The 24,858-nt window shown below is 41.9% G+C and overlaps 1 protein-coding gene and 1 pseudogene across 2 annotated transcripts in view; both read left to right on the top strand.

Moving 5' to 3' along the window:
- LOC135543613 (ATP-binding cassette sub-family B member 6-like) overlaps nt 1–3,739 on the top strand; it is a 28,267-nt gene extending 24,528 nt beyond the window's left edge. For both annotated transcript variants that reach the window (XM_064971017.1, XM_064971016.1), the window contains exon 20: nt 122–3,739. In XM_064971017.1, the coding sequence (XP_064827089.1) occupies nt 122–281 (160 nt within the window). In that variant the 3' untranslated portion in view covers nt 282–3,739. The remainder of the gene's footprint in view (nt 1–121) is intronic.
- Nucleotides 3,740–16,866: 13,127 nt separating this feature from the next.
- Nucleotides 16,867–24,858, top strand: part of LOC135543612 (ATP-binding cassette sub-family B member 6-like) — a 35,953-nt pseudogene continuing 27,961 nt past the window's right edge.

Below are 24,858 nucleotides of genomic sequence, written 5' to 3'. Positions count from 1 at the left end.
GATGCTTCTCACACTATAGTCCTATTCTCAAAACCATATAGTGGGAACATCTTGGCGATGATGTTTATGGTGATTGTGTGGCCCCATTGTAACTACATATTCTCCACTTTCTCCCTCCCAGGCATGATGAGCTGCTGGCTAAGGGAGGGTTGTACTGTGACATGTGGATGAAGCAGCAACATGCCCAGGACTCAGACTCAGCCTCTGACACAGAAGCCAAAGACAGGAAGTCTGAGAAACTACAGCCCCCATCAGTCACTGCAGGCCACAGGAGCCACTGAGGATATGAGTAAGAGGTTCAAGGATATGTAGACATTGTGAGGAGATGGAGGAGGACGAGAGACGCAGTGAGAGTATTAGATACCTCAAAAGGCTGTTTTGTCTGCACTTTTTTCAGGTATCTGTCCATCGAGGTTCATTCGGTCATGAGTGAAGTTTTAAGCAGATATTTATTGGGTATTTAATGTTTGATCATTCAATCAAAATGTTTGTGCCATGAATGCCTCAGGCCAGTTGTTTTTAAGTGTATTCAGGATCGTGTTCATTAGGTTAACAGAAAATGTTTTAAAACGTTTTAAAATCTAAAATTAGTGTTTCTTATTGGACAAGTCCAGGAAGTCCCTCCTTATTGCAGTCTGTTTTGATCCGTTTTCTGCGTAATTAATCTCACTTGCCCCACCGCAATATTTTTAAATTGAGTCAAATGCTCGTAAACGTGTCGGAAAAGATACTAGAACGAGTAGCAGAAGCAGGGCGGTAGCTCCCTCCCACACACACTCTTTCTGCATGTTACGGGCAAGTCTAGGGGCCAAATGTCCCCTCCCCTTCCAAAATGTGAAAGATATGAACACCTGCAAAATCCTAATTTATCCAAATGATCAGTGGCAAAAATCTGTGCACCTCGCTGTTGTCGCATCCCACAGTCTGTTGACATACACTACGATACCAGTTCTGTTACATGCGTCTGTCCACGAGAGATTAGTGCCTAATGAACATGACCAGGACTCAGTATAATTTGTCCTCTTGCTGTCTGAAGTCGGTTGACTGCAGCCGTCCAGAGAAGTGGCAACAAGTCCAAAGTAGACTAATACCTACCCTTAAGCGCAGGTATAGGCAGTTTGGCACAGTGTCTCTCAAAACTTTGAATTGTTGACTAATGTTTAGGGGTAGACGAATGTATTAGTTTTATTTACAGCATCTAGAGATTATTTTTACTATACCCACTTTAAGCTTATTTTTTTAGCTATTATACAAGCAATAGACTTACATTATACTTTATAGACTAATGAAACGATTCAGACCGAATTGAATGTTTAAACAAAGACATCTGTTGCACTCTAAAAAAAAAAATTATAAGTACAAAGGTATGTGTACGAGAACTTCAACTTTAAAATTTTAATTTGGTTATTAGTAAAACAGATATTTAGTCTGTGTTTGGTCTGTTTCACATCCAAGCTGCATCAATTTGACCCCAATCAGACTCGGGTCTAGGTGTTGACTGATGCATACCAAATTATCCTGTAACTTTTATTTGTCACCAATGGTGATCAATAAGAACTACTGGCAGTATATTAAAGAAAACAGAATCGGTAGAATTGACTAAATTCACAGCGGAAAAGCAAACCTTTCTCTGTGAATGAACTCAGAATCCGCAAGCCTGTCTGTGCTGCTACCCGTTTTGAGTAAAGAACTACTGTCAGTGTATCTTTATTTTAATGGAAGAAATATGTCTGTATTTGAATTTGTTAATATCTGTTGATAATAATCATACTCCATTTACAGTACATATTGTCAAATTCTGTTTAATTTATATTTAAAAAGGACCATAAGGGAAGATATAGCCATTTAGCTGAACTTGAGTTATTTGAGAGAGAATGTGGACTTTAATTTTTGGGGTCACTTAGAAATGTCCTTGTTTTTGAAAGAAAAGCTCATGTTTTTGTCCATTTAAGTAATCAAATTGATCAGAAATCAAATTGATCAGAAATACAGATAATGTTGTAAAAGAACTATTGTCGCTGGAAACGGCAGAGTTTTTTTTAAATGGAATATCTACATAGGTGTACAGAGGCCCGTTATCAGCAACCATCACTCCTGTGTTCCAATGGCACATTGTGTTAGCTAATAAACCTTTATCATTTTAAAAGGCTAATTGATCATTAGAAAACCATTTTGCAATTATGTCAGCACAGCTGAAAACTGTTGTTCTGATTAAAGAAGCAATACAACTGGCTTTCTTTAGACTAGTTGAGTATCTGGAGCATCAGCATTTGTGTGTTCGATTACAGGCTCAAAATGGCCAGAAACAAAGAATTTTCTTCTGAAACTTGTCAGTCTATTCTTGTTCTGAGAAATGAAGGCTATTCCATGTGAGAAATTGCCAAGAAACTGAAGATCTCGTACAACACTGTGTACTACTCCCTTCACAGAACAGCGCAAACTGGCACTAACTAGTTATGTGACTTCTGAAGGTAATTGGTTACACCAGATCTTATTTAGGGGCTTCATGGCAAAGGGAGTGAATGCATATGCATGGACCACTTTTCTGTAGACATTTGTTTTCACTTCACCAATTTGGACTATTTTGTGTATGTCCATTACATGAAATTGAAATAAAAATACATTTAAATTACAGGTTGTAATGCAATAAAATAGGAAAAATGCCAAGGGGGGATGAATACTTTTGCAAGGCACTGTACAGCGCTGTGTACTTCTCCCTTCACAGAACAGCACAAACTGACTCTAAACAGAGTAGAAACAGGAGTGGGAGGCCCCGGTGCACAACTGAGCAAGAGGACAAGTACATTAGAGTGTCTAGTTTGAGAAACAGATGCCTCACAAGTCCTCAACTGGCAGCTTCATTAAATTGTACCCGCAAAACACCAGTCTCAACTTCAACAGTGAAGAGGCGACTCCGGAGTGCTGGACTTCTTGGCAACGTGTCATTGGAACACAGGAGTGATGGTTGCTGATAATGGGCCTCTGTACGCCTATGTAGATATTCCACAAAGAATCTACCGTTTCCAGCGACAATAGTCATTTACAACATTAACAATGTCTACACTGTATTTCTGATCAAGTTGATGTAATTCTAATGGACAATTTTTTTCTTTTTTTTTCTTTCAAAAACAAGGACATTTCTATGTGACCCCAAACTTTTGAATGGTTGTGTTTATCTACGTGAAGTCCTTAGGGTTACGGGTTTGGGGTTGAATCAGAATTGGAAACTGCATTAATCAAGGGGAAGTGAAAACTGACATACTTAACATCCATATAGTGCACAGCGGACTTTACATCATGAAAAGCTGTCCGACTGTGAAATAATTAGATGAATCGCAATGCATTTGAGCATTTGTGACTGCAGGAGTAATACCAAAGAGTGGTTCTGCTAGCAAATCACTGCTCTACCACCACAGCAGTCAATAATTTGTAGGTGTACAATGTGCACAAACTGCACCATGAGTTTGAAATGTTCTGTGCCAATGAGTGACATTGACACCACAGGAGGTTGATGGCACCCGAACTGGGGAGAACGGGCTTGTGGTAATGGCTGAAGCAGAATCAGTGGAATGGTATCAAATACATCACTATTGGTTTCCATGTGTTTGATGCCGCTGCATTTGCACTGTTCCAGCTATTATTTTTGAGCAGGCCTCCCCTCAGCAGCCTCCACTGATTGACACAGAGAAAAATGTGTTTCTTTTGTCTTATATGTTAATAAAGCGTATAATTAAAGGTGTATTGTGACAAAGTGGGCTCTGTTTTTACTAATTCACCATATTGCAAGCTTTTATATTATTAGACAACATTTTGTAGCCATACAGTAACTTGCATAACTGTTCCCAAGACTGTTCCTTCCCTGCCTTCATCTTAGCTGTTGATTGGTTTCTAAGCGGGCTTGGCAGCCATTACAACGGGTGTAACTGCTGTGCTAGCTAGTGCCGTTTTATAGATATTCAGCTAGAGTTTTCTCTTTCTAGTATTTGGCTAATTTTGGATAGACAGCATGGATTTCAACTAATTGTTTAGTGAATGAACATTTCAATTTTCTGACTTGGAGACCTGAAAGGAGCTGTGTTGCGACGCTCCTCATCCAACCTGACAGAGCTTGAGAGGATCTGCAGAGAAGAATGGGAGAAACTCCCCAAATTTAGACCATTTTTCCATACAGAATCTTTCCAGATCCTTGATATCATTTGTCTGTGCTTATGGAATGCCCTCTTCAATTCAAACCACAGCTTTTCGATATGGTTCAAGTCGGGAGACTGAGATGGCCATTGCACTCTTTAGATTTTGTGGTCAATTAACCATTTCTTTGTGGATTTTGATGTGTGCTTGGGGTTATTGTCTTGCTGGAAGATCCACTTGCAGCCAAGTTTCAGCCTCCTCGCAGAGGCAACCAGGTTTTGGCTAAAATGTCCAGGTACTGAGTAAAGTTACTAGCTACAGTGGGGCAAAAAAGTATTTAGTCATCCACCAATTGTGCAAGTTCTCCCACTTAAAAGGATGAGAGGCCTGTAATTTTCATCATAGATACACTTCAACTATGACTGACAAAATGAGGGGGAAAAATCCAGAACATCACATTGTAGGATTTTTTTATGAATTTATTTGCAAATTATGGTGGAAAATAAGTATTTGGTCACCTACAAACAAGCAAGATTTCTGGCTCTCACAGACCTGTAACTTCTTCTTTAAGGGGCTCCTCTGTCTTCCACTCGTTACCTGTATTAATGGCACCTGTTTGAACTTGTTATCAGTATAAAAGACACCTGTCCACAACCTCAAACAGTCACACTCCAAACTCCACTATGGCCAAGACCAAAGAGCTGTCAAAGGACATCAGAAACAAAATTGTAGACCTGCACCAGGCTGGGAAGACTGGATCTGCAATAGGTAAACAGCTTGGGTTGAAGAAATCAACTGTGAGAGCAATTATTAGGAAATGGAAGACATACAAGACCACTGATAATCTCCCTCGATCTGGGGCTTCACGCAAGATCTCACCCCGTGGGGTCAAAATGATCACAGGAACGGCAAAAATCCCAGAACCACACGGGGGGGACCTAGTGAATGACCTGCAGAGAGCTGGGACCAAAGTAACAAAGCCTACCATCAGTAACACACTATGCCGCCAGAGACTCAAATCCTGCAGTGCCAGACGTGTCCCCCTGCTTAAGCCAGTACATGTCCAGGCCCGTCTGATGTTTGCTAGAGAGCATTTGGATGACCCAGAAGAAGATTGGGAGAATGTCATATGGTCAGATGAAACCAAAATATAACTTTTTGGTAAAATCTCAACTCATTGTGTTTGGAGGACAGAGAATGCTGAGTTGCATCCAAAGAACACTATACCTACTGTGAAGCATGGGGGTGGAAACATCAGGCTTTGGGGCTGTTTTTCTGCAAAGGGACCAGGACGACTGATCCGTGTAAAGGAAAGAATGAATGGAGCCATGTATCGTGAGATTTTGAGGGAAAACCTCCTTCCATCAGCAAGGGCATTGAAGATGAAACATGGCTGGGTCTTTCAGCATGACAATGATCCCAAACACACCGCCCAGGCAATGAAGGAGTGGCTTCTTAAGAAGCATTTCAAGGTCCTTTAGTGGCCTAGCCAGTCTCCAGATCTCAACCCCATAGAAAATCTTTGGAGGGAGTTGAAAGTCCGTGTTGCCCAGCAACATCCCCAAAACATCACTGCTCTAGAGATCTGCATAGAGGAATGGGCCAAAATACCAGCAACAGTGTGTGAAAACCTTGTGAAGACTTACCTAAAACCCTTTGCCAACAAAGGGTATATAACAAAGTATTGAGAAACTTTTGTTATTGACCAAATACGTATTTTCCACCATAATTTGCAAATAAATTCATTAAAAATCCTACAATGTGATTTTCTGGGATTTTTTTTATTCTCATTTTGTCTGTCATAGTTGAAGTGTACCTATGATGAAAATTGCAGGCCTCTCTCATCTTTTTAAGTGGGAGAACTTGCACAATTGGTGGCTGACTAAATACTTTTTTGCCCCACTGTATATGTAAAATAGCTTTCAAGGATTTTGTTAATACTTCTATGTTAAGTTTATTTAAGGAATTTTGATAAAGCCACAATCTAGAAGATGTCCTGCACTTCATTTGATTTGTAATTTCCATTAATGAAATGTACCCAGATAATGGAATATAATGCCTGATGAGCTTACACTATAATCATAATTCAAAATATTAGGTTATTAAATTTTTTTAAACTGCCTAATTCACAAATGTGATTTGTACCGCATACAAATGGTTTCTTCATACACCACACAAAGACATCTCATTCCACTACATTTTCAAGATTTCTTTTATGACATGAAAGTAAGCTTTGCTTTTATACTTACAAGACCATCAGGCTAAACCTTAATTTTAGCAATACATATCATTGAGATTTTTCTTTTGATAATACCATCCTTTGTTTGGTCAGTAGGTGCCCAACATAACAACTGGTGGTTATGTGTTGGACACAGGCACTCATATAGATATAATGAGCTAGCCTGTCTGCATTCCTGATTTCTGTAACCGCTAGTTTACGTAATATTGACATAAGCTCAGAACCACTTGTTTTGCAAACATGTTCCTGTTTTATCAATTGCTGTGCTGATCAAACAGAGGTCAAACAGAGGTTACCTATGTTGTATAACCCTTTTTTCTCCCCAATTGTTGATCTTGTCTCATCGCTGCAACTCCCCAACGGGCTCGGGAGAGGCAAAGGATGGAGTCATGCGTCCTCCAAAACATGACTCTCCTAACCATGCTCCTTAACACCCGCCAGCTTAACCGGGAAACCAGCAGCACCAATGCGTCGGCGGAAACACAGTTCAATTGGCAATCTGGGTCGGCCCACAGGCACCCGGCCTGCCACAAGGAGTCACTAGAGTGCGATGAGCCAAGTAAAGCCCCAACCGGCCAAACTCCCTTACCTCGGACGATGCTGGGCCAATTGTGCGCTGTGCTATGGGACTCCCGGCCTCAGCCGGTTGTGGCACAGCCCGGAAATGAACCCGGGTCTGTAGTACAAGTGCCTTAAACCGCTGCGCCACTCGGGAGGCCCCTATTGAATGCACAAAAATACCGTGACGAGTTCCTGAGGCCATTTTTTAAAGGTATCTGTAACCAACAGATGCATATCTGTATTCCCAGTCATGTGAAATCCATAGATTAGAGCCTAATGAATGTATTTAAATTTACTTATTTCCTCATATGAACTGTAATTCAGTAAAAGCAATGAAATTAAAAGCAATATATTTTTGTTCAGTATATACAGTATCTGTCAAAAGTTTGGACACACCTACTCATTCCAGGGTTTTTGGAATGGAATGATCTTGTAACCAAAAAAGTGTTAAACAAATCAAAATATTTTTTTGATTTTTGATTCTTCAAAGTAGCCACTCTTTTCCTTGACAGCTTTTGACACTCTTGGCATTCTCTCAACCGGCTTCACCTGGAATACTTTTCCAACTATCTTGAAGGAGTTCCCACACATGCTGAGCACTTGTTGGCTGCATTTCCTTCACTTTGCGGTTCAACTCATCCCAAACTATCTCAATTGGGTTGAGGTCAGGTGATTGTGGAGGCCAGGTCTCTTGATGCAGTACTCCATCACTCTCCTTCTTGGTCAAATAGCCCTTACACAGCCTGGAGAGGTTGAAAAACAAATTAAAGTCCCACTAAGCACAAACCAAATGGGATGGTGTATCGCTGCAGAATGCTATGGTAGCCATGCTGGTTAAGTATGCCTTGAATTCTAAATACATCACAGACAGTGTCACCAGCAAAGCACCATCACACCTCCTCCTCCATGCTTCACGGCGGGAACCACACATGCGGAGATCATCCGTACTCTAACAAAAAATCTAAAATTTTGACTCATCATAACAAAGGACAGATTTCCACCGGTCTAATGTCCATTGCTCGTGTTTCTTGGCCCAACCAAATCTCTTCTTATTATTGGTGTCCTTTAGTAGTGGTTTCTTTGCAGCAATTCAACCATGAAGGCCTGATTCACGTAGTCTCCTCTGAACAGTTGATGTTGAGCTATGTGAAGCATTTATTTGAGCTGCAATTTCTGAGGCTAATGAACTTGTCCTCTGCAGCAGAGGTAACTCTGGTGTCACACCTTGATCTGTTTCACCTCTCTTTGTGATTGTCTCCACCCCCCTCCTGGTGTCGCTCATCTGCCCCATTATCCCCTGTGTATTTATACCTGTGTTCTCTGTTTGTCTGTTGCCATTTTGTTTTGTTTTGTCAAGCCTACCAGTGTTTTTCCTGCCCTGAGCCTACCTGCCATCCTGTACCTTTGACCCACCTTTCTGTATTACTGACCTTTGCCTGCCCTGAGCCTGCCTGCCGTCCTGTACCTTTGCCCCACCTATCTGGATTAACAACCTCTGCCTGCCCTGGACCTGCTTTTTGCTTGCCCCTGTTCAATTAATAAACTGTTGTTACTTTGATGTTGTCTGCATCTGGATCTTACCTGAAACGTAATATCTGGGTATTCCCTTCCTTTGGCGGTCCTCATGAGAGCCAGTTTCATCATAGCACTTGATGGTTTTTGAAACTGCACTTGAAGAAACTTTAAAGGTTATTGAAGTGTTCTGCATTGACTGACCTTCATGTCTCAAAGTAATGATGGACTGTCGTTTCTCTTTGCTTATTTGAGCTGTTCTTGCCATTATATGGACTTGGTTTTTTACCAAATAGGGCTATCTTCTGTATACCACCCCTACCTTGTCACAGCACAACTGATTGGCACAAATGCATTAAGAAGGAACGAAATTCCACAAATGACCTTTTTAACAAGTTACACCTGTTAATTCAAATGCATTCCAGGTGACTACCTCATGAAGCTGGTTGAGAGAGTGCCAAGATTGTGCAAAGCTGTCATCAAGGCAAAGGGTGGCTACTTTGAAGAATCTCAAATATAAAATATGTTTCACACTTGTTTGGTTACTAGATGATTACAAATGTTTTATTTCATAGTTTTAATGTCTTCACTATTAGTCTACAATGTAGAAAATATTTCAAAATAAAGAAAATCCCTTGAATGAGTAGATGTGTCCAAACTTTTGACTGGTACTGTATATAATATATGTAGGCCTATAAAGTGCATTCGGAAAGTATTCAGACCTCTTGACTTTTGCCACATTTTGTTACGTTAAAAGCCTTATTCTAAAATTGATTAAATTGTTATTTTTTCTCATCAATATACATACAATATCCCATTAGGACAAAGCAAAAACAGGTTTTTAGAAATGTTTGCAAATGTATTAAAAAAACAAAAACAGAAATATGCTATTTACATAAGTATTCAGACACTTTGCTATGAGACTCGAAATTGAGCTCCGGTGTATCCTGTTTCCATTGATCATCCTTGAGAGTCCACCTGTGGTATATTCAATTGATTGGACATGATTTTGAAAGGCACAAGTTCCCAAAGTTGACAGTGCATGTTAGAGCAAAATAATTGCCATGAATTGTCCATATGGCTCCGAGACAGGATTGTGCCGAGGCACAGATCTGGGGAAGGTTACCAAAAAATTATCTGCAGCATTGAAGGTCCCCAAGAACACAGTGGACTCCATCATTCTTAAATGTTAGAAGTTTGTAACCACCAATGTATGGGGTATTGTGTGTCGATTTGATGGATAAATTAATTAATGTAATCCATTTTAGAATAAAGTTGTGACGTAACAAAATGTGTAAAAAGTCAAGGGGTCTGAATACTTTCCGAATGCACTATATACATCATTTTAATAGCAGGACACTGTAAAGTTCATTATCCATCTGAAGGTTTGAATCCTAAGCAACCTGCCTACACTGTCACGTTCTGATCTGTTTCACGTGTCCTTGTGCTTGTCTCCACCCCCTTTGCAGGTGTCGCCCATCTTCCCCATTATTCCTTGTGTATTTATACCTGTCGTTTGCCTGCCCCTGTGGTTACAATTAAACGTTGTTATTTCACACTTGGGTCTTACCTTGATTCCTGATATACACATTGTTTGAAGTACAGTAGACCAACATACCCACTGTAGTAGTTCAAAGCTTTGTGCATGTAAACCTTGGTAGAGCATGGGTAGAGTAGGCATTGTGGCGCTCGTGTGAATTTCCTTTCTTTTTCGGCTTCAGACCAATGCCTTCTTCTCACTTAAAACATATTTTTTGGTTTTTAATGTCCATGGTCTTTACACCAAAATGTGATTATGCAACATTATTATATAACATTATAATACAGCATAACACAGCAATACAAACAAAGTAAAAATACATAATGACAAATGGCAACCGAAATAATTAGTTATCTATCTTGCCTAACCTCTAAACCTAACTCCTAACCCTAAAAAAACTCCATAACCATAATTATAACCCCTAACATGAGACCCTTCATACCACGAAAAAAAAAACCACCTGGAAAACACTCAACCTTTTCTAGTAAGTGACCATTGGGACTTTAAAAAAATGCCTGATTGATTACATTTATAATTTATCGCTCTCATGTGCATACTTCTGTCCATTAACAACCAATGACGTGCTTCATTTTTGAAGCATTTCTAACAATGCTAACATCTTTTTCAGCCGAATCGCAAAATTCTCATATCAGACCAAAGCACTTCGGTTGCGCAGCAACAGCGCCAGCACTTAGCTAGCTAACACCAGTGTTTGGTTTTCACAAGACATAATGGGTCACATCTCATCCAAAAAGTTGACTTAAGTTTGCCAAAAAGCACCTGGATGATCATCAAGAGTCTTGGAAGAATGTTCTATGGACAGATGAGTCAAACGTATAACTTTCTGGACGACATGGATCCCATTATGCCTGGCGTAAACCAAACAGCAATCCACAGTAAGAACCTTATACCAACGGGTCAAGAACGGGGGCGGTATTGTGATGGTTTGGGGATGCTTTGCTGCCTCAGGACCTGGACGACTTGCCTTAATAGAGGGAACCATTCATTCTGCTCTCTATCAGAGAATTCTACAGGAGAATGTCAGGCGATCCGTCTGTGAGCTGAATCTGAAGCGCAGCTGGGTCATGCAGCAAGACAATGATCCAAAACACATAAAGTCTATGTGAAAATAGCTAAAAAGCAACACATTTGAAAAATTTGAAGTCCAGACCCAATCCCAATTGAGATGTTGTGGCAGGACTTGAAAATAACTTAACTTAAAAACCCACAAATATTGCTGAGTTAAAGCATTTCTTTATGGAAGAGTTGGCCAAAATTCCTCCACAGCATTGTGAGAGACTGATCAACAACTCCAGGAAGTGTTTGGTTGGAGTCATTGTAGCTAAAGGTGGCACAACCAGTTAGTAGGTGTAAGGAGGCAATTACTTTTTTATACAAGGTTATTGGGTGTTGCATAACTTTGTTTATGCATTAAATGAAGTATGTATATAATGTTGTTAGTTAATTGCTTCCCTATATCTAATACTAGGTTGTGGTTGAAGATCTGATAACATGCAGTATAGAAAATATGCAAAAGTGGAGAAAATTGGGTAAATACTTTTTCACAGCACTGTAACTAGTACTCACATCTGTATTCATAAAAAGGCTTTGGAAGGCTGGTCACACCACCATCCCAGACACCCTAGACCCACTCCAATTTGCAGACCGATATCAACCCAGAGCATATATTTCTCTACCACATCACCAAATTGCTGCCGCAAGCTCTGGACCCATTACACCGGATCATTGCCGCTAGCTAGCTGCAACCGAGTGGCTATTGTGGGCTAATGCATCTTGTCCAGAAGCAAACACCAGTTAGCCTTGAGCTAGCCTCGAGCTAGGCCCATCTCCCGGCCAGCCGACGGAGTATACCAGCAAATTCTTGGGCTACAATACCTCTTTTGCCAATTGGCCTGGACCCTTTATTGTCGTCATGGAGCCCCGCTGATCCATCAGGACTGGTCTGCTGACGTAATCGTCCGATATGGTTTTAACATCTGCTATCCCCGGCCTGCTAGCTTTCTGAACACTGTGTCTCCCGCTCGCCTAGCGTGGTAGCGACTAACGAACGGCTCCCTGACTCACCTATTGCTGCTCACTGGACCCTATGATCACTCAGCTACACAGCTGATGCCTGCTGGACTATTCATTAACACTGTACCTCATTTTGTTTATCTGTCGGCCCCAGCCTCGAACTCAGGTCCTGTGTGTACCTAACTGACCCTCTCTGCCCATTCATCACCATTTACCGTTGTTGTCTTAGCTCTCCCGACCAATCACCTGTGATTGCTTTATGCCTCTCTAATGTCAATATGTCTTGTCTACTGCTGTTTCGTTTAGTTCTTATTGTTTTATTTCCCTGTAGAGCCCGCAGTCCCGCTCAACATGCTTTAGATAGCTCTTTTGTCCCATCCCCCACGCATGTCGAGACCTCACCTGGCTTAACTGGTGCCTCCAGAGGTGCAACCTCTGTCATTGTCACTCAATGCTTAGGTTTACCTCCACTGTACTCACATCCTACCATACCCTTGTCTGTACATTATTCCCTGAATCTATGCTGCCACGCCCAGAAATCTGCTCCTTTTATCCTCTGTTCCCAACGTACAAGACAGTACTACACCTATTCCGCAGGCATTCTCATTTGTTGACTTCTGTAACCGTAAAAGCCTTGGTTTCATGCATGTTAACATCAGAAGCCTCCTCCCAAAGTTTGTTTTATTCACTGCTTTAGCACACTCCACAAAACCTGATGTCCTAGCCTTGTCTGAATCCTGGCTTAGGAAGGCCACCAAAAATTCAGAAATTTCCATCACCAACTACAACATTTTCCGTCAAGATAGAACTGCCAAAGGAGGCGGAGTTAGCCTGCAGAGTTCTGTCTTACTATCCAGGTCTGTGCCCAAACAGTTCAAGCTTCTACTTTTAAAAATCCACCTTTCCAGAAATAAGTCTCTCACTGTTGCAGCTTGTTGCCCCTCAGCCCCCAGCTGTGCCCTGGACACCATATGTGAATTGATTGCCCCCATCTATCTTCAGAGTTTGTACTGTTATGTGACCGAAACTGGGATATGCTTAACACCCCGGCCATCCTACAATCTAAGCTAGATGCCCTCAATCTCACACAAATTATCAAGGAACCTACCAGGTACAACCCTAAATCTGTAAACATGGGCACCCTCATAGATATCATCCTGACCAACTTGCCCTCCAAATACACCTCTGCTGTCTTCAACCAGGATCTCAGCGATCACTGCCTCATTGCCTGCATCCGTAATGGGTCCACGGTCAAACGACCAACCCCATCACTGTCAAACGCTCCCTAAAATACTTCAGCGAGCAGGCCTTTCTAATCAACCTGGCCCAGGGATCCTGGAAGGATATTGACCTCATTCCGTCAGTAGAGGATGCCTGGTTGCTCTTTAAAAGTGCTTTCTTCGCCATCTTAAATGAGCATGCCCCATTCAAAAAATGTAGAACTAAGAACAGATATAGCCCCTGCTTCACTCCTGACTTGACTGCCCTTGACCAGCACAAAAAAACGTCCTGTGGCGTAGTGCATTAGCATTGAAGGCCCAAACCCCCCCCGCTTCTCCTTCACCCAAATCCAGATAGCTGATGTTCTGAAAGAGCTGCAAAATCTGGACCCCTACAATCAGCTGGGCTAGACAATCTGGACCCTCTCTTTCTAAAATTATCCACCACAATTGTTGCAACCCCTATTACTAGCCTGTTCAACGTCTCTTTCATAGCGTCTGAGATCCCTAAAGATTGGTAAGCTGCCGCGGTCATCCCCCTTTTCAAAGGGGGAGACACTCTAAACCCACCTGTTACAGACCTATTTCCATCCTGCCCTGCCTTTCTAAAGTCTTCGAAAGCCAAGTCAACAAACAGATCACCGACCATTTTGAATCCCACCGTACCTTCTCCGCTATGCAAACTGGTTTCCGAGCTGGTCATGGGTGCACCTCAGAGACTCTCAAGGTCCTAAACAATACGATAACTGCCATCGATAAAAGACAGTACTGTGCAGCCATCTTCATCGACCTTCATCACCGCATTCTTATCGGCAGACTCAATAGCCTTGGTATATCAAATGACTGCCTCGCCTGATTCACCAAGTACTTCTCAGATAGAGTTCAGTATGTCAGGAGGACCAAATCGGAAGGCCTGTTGTCTGGACCTCTGGCAGTCTCTATGGGGGTGCCATAGGGTTCAATTCTTGGGCTAACTATTTTCTCTGTAAACATCAATGATGTCACTCTTGCTGCTGGTGATTCTCTGATCCACCTCTACGCAGACAACACCCTTCTGTATACATCTAGTAAAAATGCTAGTAAAACTAAATGCTCTTCAACCGATTGCTGCCCGAACCCTGCACAACTAACATCACTACTCTGGACGGTTCTGACTTAGAATATGTGGACAACTACAAATACCTAGGTGCCTGGTTTGACTGTAAACTCTCCTTCCAGACTCACATTAAGCATCTACAATCCAAAATTAAATCTAGAATCGGCTCCCTATTTTGCAACAAAACTTCCTTCACTCTTGCTGCCAAACATACCCTCGTGAAACTGACTATACTACCAATCCTCGACTTCGGCGATGTCATTTACAAAATAGCCTCCAATACCCTACTCAATCAATTGAATGCAGTCTATCACAGTATCATCCATTTTGTCACCGATGCCCCATATACTACCCACCACTGCGGCCTGTATGCTCTCATTGGCTGGCCCTCACTAAATATTGTTGCCAAACCCACTGGCTCCAGGTCATCTATAAGTCTTTGCTAGGCAAAGCCCCATCTTATTTCAGCTCACTGGTCACCATAGCAACACCCACTAGCAGGTGCTCCAGCAGGTATATTTCACTGGTCATTCCCAATGCCAACACTTCCTTTGGCTGCCTTTCCTTCCAGTTCTCGGCTGCCAATGACTGGAACAAATTGCAAAAATCTCTGAAGCTGGAGTCTTATACATCCCTCTCTAACTATAAGCATCAGCTGTCAGAGCAGCTTACCGATCACTGCACCTGTACACATCTGTAAATAGCCCACCCAGCTACCTCCTCCCCATATTGTTATTTGTTTTGCTCTTTTGCACCCCAGTATCTCCACTTGCACATCATCATCTGCACATCACATCACTCCAGTGTTAATGATAAATTGTAATTATTTCGCCACTATGGCCTATTTATTGCCTTTACCTCCCTAATCTTACTACATTTGCACACACTGTATGTAGATTGTTCTATTACGTTATTGACTGTACGTTTGTTTATCCCATGTGTAACTCTGTGTTGTTTTTGTCGCACTGCTTTGCTTTATCTTGGCCAGGCCGCAGTTGTAAATGAGAACTTGTTCTCACCTGGCCATTCTAGTTAAATAAAGGTGAAATAAAAAATAAATTAAATACCTCTCCAGCAGATCCACAAATCTCTATTGCACTCCACACTCCCCTCTCCCAACTGGACAAAAGGAACACGTGGCCAAGTACAACTCCAACGCCATCATTAAGAGTGCTGATGACACAACGGCGGTAGGCCTGATCACTGATGACAATGAGACCGCTTAAATGGAGGTGGTCACAGACCTGGCAGTGTAGTGCCGGGACAACAGCTTCCCCCTCAACATCAGCAATACAAAGGAGCTGACCATGGACTACAGGACACGGAGGACCGAGGACGCCCCATTCACATCGAACGGGCTGTAGTGGAGCGGGTTTAGAGCTTCAAGTTCCTCAGTGCCCACATCACTATCAAGGTCCATACACACCAAATCAGTCGTGAAGAGGACACGACGACGCCTCTTCTCCCACAGGAGGCTGAAAAGATTTGGCATGGGCCCTCAGATCCTCAAAAAGCTATACAGTTGCACCATTGAGAGCATCTTGAATGGCTGCATCACCGCTTGGTATGGCAACTTCTTGGCATCCGACCACAAGGTGCTACAGAGGGTAATATGCACGGCCCAGGACATCCCTGGGGCCGAGCTCCCTTCCATCCAGGTCCTCTGTACCAGGCGGTTTATGAGGAAGGACCTAAAAATGTGCAAATTCTCCAGACACCCAAGTCATAGACTGTTCTTTCTACTACCGCACGGCAAGCAGTATCGATGCACCAAGTCTAGAACCAACAACACACTGAACAGCTTCTACCCCCAAGGCATTAGGCTGCTAGATAGTTAGTTAAATAGTTAACCAAATAGCCACCCGTATTATCTGCATTGACCCTTTTCTGCATTGACCCCATTGACCCTTTTTGTCTCATTACATATGCGGCTGCTACCGTTCCTTATCCGTCTGGTTGACTAATGACTTCATTCCTAGTTAGACATACAGATATATCTCAATTACCTCATACCCCTGCACATCAACTCTGTACTGGTACCCTGTGTATATTGGCAAGTTATCGCTACTCGTTGTTTATTTATTATTCGTTTTACTATTACATTTATAACTTTTCAATTATTTCTCTATTTTCCTTCTTTCTGCATTGTTGGGAGGGGCCGCAAGTAAACATTTCACAGTTTTTCTGCGCCTGTTTTTTACAAGGCATGTGACAAATACAATTTGATTTGTAATGCATTGAAATTTCTACTCCTCATTTTGATAGGACTTGCAGGAATGATCAAATGTTTTTTCTTACCCATCTTATAATCTTCTGTAGCTAAAATGTTGGTATACTGACTGGATACTGTCAGCCTATTCTTCTCTGTAAGCTATGATGAGACCCAGCGTTCAGATGGCATTTTGATGTGAGGTATGATGTCCTTGTATGTACTGTCATCTACTGGTCATATATGAGATTGCGTAACATTATATTTGAACATGCTTGTTATCCACGGGGCTCTAGGACCCGGTTCAGGCAGTAGTGTATTGTAAGTGTCTATTGTCGAGTGATGGAATACTTTACTCCATGCATGCCACAAGAAGAATAAGGACAATTTACAAGTGGATACAACAAAATTACCATTATTGTTATTTTTGACTTTTAATATCTCTTCGCGTAAAACGGGTTATTTGTTGGGAGCTTCAATTCACTAAATCGCTTTCCAGCACCAGCTTGTCTTGAGAAGGTGAGTGTTGTAATAACAGCAACAGATCTAAGCTAGCTAATTTAGCTAGCTAGCTATCATGATAGGTCAGACAGATAACGCCACAAATGGTAGCTGGAGAAAAATTACTACTGTAAATCTGACGCTCTGTCGTCACAGTCACATTGTTTAAATACGCCCTGTCTGTCAAAGAAATGGACACCAAGAAAAACAGGCTAAACAATGCCACAGGGGAATATGCATCTTGATTCCTATGATGATATCTGTCGTGCTCAAGAAAGGATTCCATAAGAGCCACATAACGTTTTTGTAAAACATAATCAGAAGCATTTGTTTAAAGTTCCATTTCACATGACGACAAAAACAATGGAGTAATAGGGTTTAATAGTTTTTTGGGGGGTTTGACAATAAAGTGCAGTTGATCTTTCATTAAGTCATGTACATCCAAATTAATAATTGTATTAGTTGAAATTACAATGTGCACAGTGATCTCTCTCTGAACTGGAGCTTGTGAGGGCTTGTTCCAACATGCCAAGCTACTCCATGGTTCATGTGTCGGTATACCACTGTAACCTAATTCTAGTGTGATATTTTGAATAAATATCAGTTGATGAAATGTGATGTGTTTTGGGTATCTTAAGTGCCTTGACTGAATCAGAATTGGTCCACCGCCCACCCCAGATGACACTATGGGGTGTGGATTCACCTGACTGGCTGGGATGCTGTTAGGAGCCATGACGGAAGCACTAACCATATCGTAAAGTTCACAGCCCGATATAGCAGGGCTGTCATGGATCTCCTAGGCATATTGAAGTCTGTTGAATGATTATAGACTAGGAAGAGATGCTTGCTGTGTTTTGCTTCATAGTACAACACACACACCTCAAGGAGATTCAATCTACTCTTGACCCTGATACAGGGTATAGCAAAATAATGAACAAGTGTTCATTGTGTTGACTAACTTCACTTTTGATCGCTGCTGGGAGAGTTATGAATGGATGAAGTTAGACTAGTTGAATGTCATCATGAATAGCAGTTTAGAATAGGATACAAATACGGTCCGGTGCAAATACTGTTTTGGAAAACTAATTTCATGCAGTCAACTGTATGATTTTCTTTGCCTGTCCTGCCTTTTTAAAATCCCTTAACATACATGCGGACCAGGTTTCTGATCTTGAGCCCTATGTGTAGGCTTAATGTGGTAGTAATATGTCTGTTATAGTGAATACTCTCTTTCCACTCCCTGTCTCCCCAGCTCCCAGCCACCATGGTGGTAGTGCAAAGCTACTGTGAGGCCAGCGCTTCCATCTCCGAAGCCTGGCTGGAGGGCGGCATCTCGCCCTGCTTCTACTTCACCCTGGTGCCCACTGTCCTGCTTACCCTCTCCTTCTTCTTCGGCGCCTTCCACTGTGTCTGCTACCGCCGCTACGGAACCGAGATGGAGCCCAAGTTCGTGCCGCGCTCGCGCCTCTATGGCCTCCAACTGGCAGTCTCCCTGCTCCTCCTGCTGCAGTTCCTAGGGGGGCTGGTGTGGAGGGCAGCCAGAGGAGGGGAGCTCCCCGGTTATGTAGTGCTGTACGGATGCCTGTCCATGCTGGGCTGGGTCTGGGCAGTGGCCCTGCTAAGGCTGGAGAGGAGGAGGGTGCTGGTGAGGGACCGGACACAGGGCCACAGCATGGTGCTGCTGCTCTTCTGGGCTGTGGCATTTTCAGCGGAGAACCTGGCCTTCATCTCCTGGGCCAGTCCCGACTGGTGGTGGGGCCTGGAGAACACACAGAAGCAGGTGAGAGAGGAGGAGAGGTATGTTCAGGAGGGTGTAACATTATAGAATGTGCTCAATCTACAAATTATTCCGAGAGGCACGTCTGTTATACATAATGCACTGGAGTCTGTTTAGGAGGGTGTAGCATTACAGGACTTTCAGAAATAAATATATTGTTGTATAACATACATGTTTAACTGTCAGGTTAAGATCTTTTCATTGCCTTTCTATCTGCAACGTGACAAACATTTCACCCATTTGGAATGAACCCCACAGCTCAACCGTCAGTGAGGATAAACTGCCATCCCACTCCATAGTTTCACTGAGGTTGTTCAAATGTTGACATATAATGTTGCTTGATATAAGTATTAAACTTAGTTTCAACACTCCATTACACAAGTGTAGTAGTGGGCTTTCTAAAAAATTAAGTTAGTCTGCGCATATCCATGTAAATGGGACACATAGGCTAGATGTATATGATTCTTTTCAAGTACCTACTTAATAACCTCTAAATCCCTTATTCATCATGAGTGTTGTGGTTGTAGTTATTTTTAACAGTCTATTTCAAAGTAGTTTCTCACAAGTAGACTGCTGAAATAGGAACTGATTTTCCAACCATGACACAACAGTGGAAGGGAAGGGAGCCATGATCATAATTCAGCTATGAGTAACTCTAGAAGTGCTGAGTCACTGCCCCATCTTGCCCTTCCACATCCCTCTCCCTCTGGACACTCCCCCAAATAAATACACAGTTGAAGTCGGAAGTTTACATACACCTGAGCCAAATACATTTAAACTCAGTTTTTCACAATTCCTGACATTTAATCCGAGTAAAAATTCCCTGTCTTAGGTCAGCTAGGATCACCACTTTATTTTAAGAATGTGAAATGTCAGAATAATAGTAGAGAGAGTGATTAATTTCAGCTTTTATTTATTTCATCACATTCCCAGTGGGTCAGAAGTTTACATACACTCAATTAGTATTTGGTAGCATTGCCTTTAAATAGTTTAACTTGGGTCCAACGTGTCGGGTAGCCTTCCACAAGCTTCCCACAACAAGTTGGGTGAATTTTGGCCCATTCCTCCTGACAGAGCTGGTGTAACTGAGTCAGGTTGGTAGGCCTCCTTGTTCGCACACTCTTTCAGTTCTGCCCACAAAGTTTCTATAGGATTGAGGTCAGGGCTTTGTGATGGCCACTCCAATACCTTGACTTTGTTGTCCTTAGGCCATTTTGCTACAACTTTGGAAGTATGCTTGGGGTCATTGTCATTTGGAAAGACCCATTTGCAAATAAGCTTTAACTTCCTGACTGATGTTTTGAGATGTTGCTTCAATATATCCACATAATTTTCTATTGCCATCTATTTTGTGAAGTGCACCAGTCCCTCCTTCAGTAAAGCACCCCCACAACATGATGCTGCCACCTCTGTGCTTCACGGTTGGGATGGTGTTCTTCGGCTTGCAAGCCTCTCCCTTTTTCCTCCAAACATAACGATGGTCATTATGGCCAAACAGTTCTATTTTTGTTTCATCAGACCAGAGGACATTTCTCCAAAAAGTACGATCTTTATCCCCATGTGCAGTTGCAAACCGTAGTCTGGCTTTTTTATGACGGTTTTGGAGCAGTGGCATCTTCCTTACTGAGCGGCCTTTCAGGTTATGTCGATATCGGACTTGTTTTACTGTGGATATTGATACTTTTGTTCCTGTTTCCTCCAGCATCTTCACAAGGTCCTTTGCTGTTGTACTGGGATTGATTTGCACTTTTTTGCACAAGTACGTTCATCTCTAGGAGACAGAACGCATCTCTTCCTGAGCGGTATGACGGCTGCCTGGTCCCATGGTGTTTATACTTGCGTGCTATTGTTTGTACAGATGATCGTGGTACCTTCAGGCGTTTGGAAATTGCTCCCAAGGATGAACCAGACTTGTGGGGGTCCACAATTTTTTTTCTGAGGTCTTGGCTGATTTCTTTTGATTTTCCCATGATGTCAAGCAAAGAGGCACTGAGTTTGAAGGTAGGCCTTGAAATACATCCACAGGTACACCTCCAATTGATTCTCAAACGATGTCAATTAGCCAATCAGAAGCTTCTAAAGCCATGGCATATTTTTCTGGAATTTTCCAAGACACTAAGTTGACTGTGCCTTTAAACGTATGTGAACTTCTGACCCACTGGAATTGTGATACAGTGAATTATAAGTGAAATAATCTGTCTGTAAACAATTGTTGGAAAAATTACTGTCATGCAAAGTAGATGTCCAAACCGACTTGCCAAAACTATAGTTAATCAATTTGTGGTGTGGTTGAAAAACAAGTTTTAATGACTCCAATCTAAGTGTATGTAAACTTCCAACTTCAACTGTATATATATGTGTATAGATGTAGTGTGTATACTGTAAATAGATGTCCTAGCCTACCTCTTTCTGGTAATACATTCAATGCAGTATTAGCCCTGTATTTAGTTACTTAATGATGGGTTGTGCGTAATAAGCTTCTAACTTATAGCCTCTCTTGCGCGATATGCACTCACCTGTGCTCCACTGGCCTCGCGTTAAAAAACTCTCTTTAGCTTTTGGAGTCCCATGCAGGACAAGCTAGACTAGAATAGTTTGATGGACATTGTAGAACTCACAGGTAATTTTAAAGAAGAGCAGACCAATAGCCATTTAATCTTCGTGAAGAGAATTGAAAGCCTTCTTCATCTAATTCTAGTCCTATATTATTTAAGGATGTCATTAGAATGATGAAGATAAGGACAACTGTTGAATGCGAGGAAGGAATGACGCAACAAGAGGAGATGAGGTAGGCTAATAACATTAGGGGAAGTATTATGAAAGGTATATACAGTGGGGCAAAAAAGTATTTAGTCAGCCACCAATTGTGCAAGTTCTCCCACTTAAAAAGATGAGAGAGGCCTGTAATTTTCATCGTAGGTACACTTCAACTATGACAGACAAAATGAGGGGGAAAATCCAGAAAATCACATCGTAGGATTTTTAATGAATTTATTTGCAAATTATGGTGGAAAATAAGTATTTGGTCAATAACAAAAGTTTATCTCTGTACTTTGTTATATACCCTTTGTTGGCAATGACAAAGGTCAAACATTTTCTGTAAGTCTTCACAAGGTTTTCACACACTGTTGCTGGTATTTTGGCCCATTCCTCCATGCAGATCTACTCTAGAGCAGTGATGTTTTGGGGCTGTTGCTGGGCAACACAAACTTTCAACTCCCTCCAAAGATTTTCTATGGGGTTTAGATTTGGAGACTGGCTAGGACACTTCAGGACCTTAAAATGCTTCTTACGAAGCCACTCCTTTTGTTGCCCGCGCGGTGTGTTTGGGATCATTGTCATTCTGAAAGACCCAGCCACATTTCATCTTCAATGCCCTTGCTGATGGAAGGAGGTTTTCACTCAAAATCTCACGATACATGGCCCCATTCATTCTTTCCTTTACACGGATCAGTCGTCCTGGTCCCTTTGCAGAAAAACAGCCCCAAAGCCTGATGTTTCCACCCCCATGCTTCACAGTAGGTATGGTGTTCTTTGGATGCAACTCGGCATTCTTTGTCCTCCAAACACGACGAGTTGAGTTTTTACCAAAAAGTTCTATTTTGATTTCATCTGACCATATGACATACTCCCAATCTTCTTCTGGATCATCCAAATGCTCTCTAGCAAACTTCAGACGGGCCTGGACATGTACTGGCTTAAGCAGGGGGACACGTCTGGCACTGCAGGATTTGACTTCCCAGCCTGGTGCAGGTCTACAATTTTGCTTCTGGTGTCCTTTGACAGCTCTTTGCTCTTGGCGATAGTGGAGTTTGGAGCGTGACTATTTGTGGTTGTGGACAGGTGTCTTTTATACTGATAACAAGTTCAAACAGGTGCCATTAATACAGGTAACGAGTGGAGGACAGAGGAGTCTCTTAAAGAAGAAGTTACAGGTCTGTGAGAGCCAGAAATCTTGCTTGTTTGTAGGTGACCAAATACTTATTTTCCACCATAATTTGCAAATAAATTCATTAAAAATCCTACGAAGTGATTTTCTGGATTTCTTTTTCTCATTTTGTCTGTCATAGTTGAAGTGTACCTATGATGAAAATTACAGGCCTCATCTTTTTAAGTGGGAGAACTTGCACAATTGGTGGCTGACTAAATACTTTTTTGCCCCACTGTATGCGTCAGCCTACTAATTATACAAATAGGCCCTAATTTATATTTCAAAGTTCAAATCAAATTCACCAGCTTATAGGCTACTTGTAACTTTGAGGGTGCATGTGCTGCACCAGAATGGCATGTTTTCTCCCTGCTTAATCATGGCTTGAAAGATGTGTGTATTTTCAGTCCATAATTTACAGTACAGTAATACAGTTTGCACTCAAAGATTAGCATACTGGAGCTTGTTTAATTTATTTACTGAAGAGAGCGTATAGCTAGCTACATCTATGGGCTTTTATGTGTTTCTGTCATGAGTAATGTGCATTAACTTATATCATATACTGCATGTATTGGATAACGGCACAATCATTTGGGCTTTTTTTCTGGGCTTGGGATCATTAACCTCTACGGGATCGGTGTCCGTTTCTCAAACTAGACACTCTAATGTACTTGTCCTCTTGCTCAGTTGTGCACATGGGCCTCTCACTCGTCTTTCTATTCTGGTTAGAGACAGTTTGCGCTGTTCTGTGAAGGGAGTAGTACACAGCGTTGTACGAGATCTTCAGTTTATTGGCAATTTCTCGCATGGAATAGCCTTCATTTCTCAGAACAAGAATAGACTGACGAGTTTCAGAAGAAAGGTATTTGTTTCTGGCCATTTTGAGCCTGTAATCGAACACCCAAATGCTGATGCTCCAGGTACTCAACTAGTCTAAAGAAGTCCAGTTTTATTGCTTCTTTAATCAGAACAACAGTTTTCAGCTGTGCTAAAATAATTGAAAAATGATTTTCTAAGGATCAATTAGCCTTTTAAAATGATAAACTTGTATTAGCTAATACAACGTGCTGTTGGAACACAGGAGTGATGTGCTGATAATGATACATGTACGCCTATGTAGATATTCTGTGAAAAATAATCTTCTGTTTCCAGCTACAATAGTCATTTACAACATTAACAATGTATTTCTGATCAATTTTATGTTATTTTATTGGACAATTTTTTTTATTTTCTTTCAAAAACAAGGACATTTCTAAGTGACCCCAAACTTTTGAAAGATGGTGTAGTTTATAAATTCCTCATGAGCTTAATTCAACTTTCACACCACATCAGAACCCAAAATATAAGATTGTTTTACTCCAAAGTTTGTAAACGTTAACAAACACTGTATAGCCTCAAAGCATGATTCAAATAATTTTTTATATTATGGATGGTCAGTACTTGCATACATAGCTTGGTCTATGAATTTGAGTGGTTTCATTTCTCCAGACCGATCCCTCAGCTTTTTTCCAAAACAGGCGGGGTACCCACTTTGTTATTGTTTCAACTGTAGATTGCCCCTTTAAAGGATCAGTTATGACTAGACATTTTTCATTCATTACCTGAGGTGGAGTTTTCTCTGTGGTTGATGCGCTACCTCGGCACAGGAACACTCTTCTTCCTGGGCCTGAAGGCTCCGGGGTTGCCACGGAGACCATACATGCTCCTGATCAACGAGGACGAACGTGACGTGGAGGGCGGCACTGGCCAGGTAACCATGTAAACACATCCCTTATGTGTGTATAATATCCAATGACTGTATAAATATGAATATATCCTGATTCAATTTGTGTATGTGTGTAAGTTTGTAATGAGTGTAATAACCCCTATCTCTACCTCAGCCCCTGTTGAGTGGGGCGGAGGAGTCCCAGTCTACCTGGCAGGACTTTGGGCAGAAGGTGCGTCTGCTGGTGCCCTACATGTGGCCCCGGGGCAATATTCTACTACAGGGCCTGGTGCTGCTCTGCCTATGCCTGCTTGGTTTGGAGAGGGTCATCAATGTCTTTGTCCCCATCTACTACAAGAACATTGGTGAGAGATCCTCCTTCGTTTCTGAACCTCTCCCCACGAACCA

Source organism: Oncorhynchus masou, chromosome 7 (assembly GCF_036934945.1).
Source record: "Oncorhynchus masou masou isolate Uvic2021 chromosome 7, UVic_Omas_1.1, whole genome shotgun sequence".
NCBI classification, from domain to species: domain Eukaryota; kingdom Metazoa; phylum Chordata; class Actinopteri; order Salmoniformes; family Salmonidae; genus Oncorhynchus; species Oncorhynchus masou.
The sequence above is the reverse complement of the archived record's forward strand: the minus strand, read 5'-3'. Positions and strand labels throughout refer to the sequence as shown.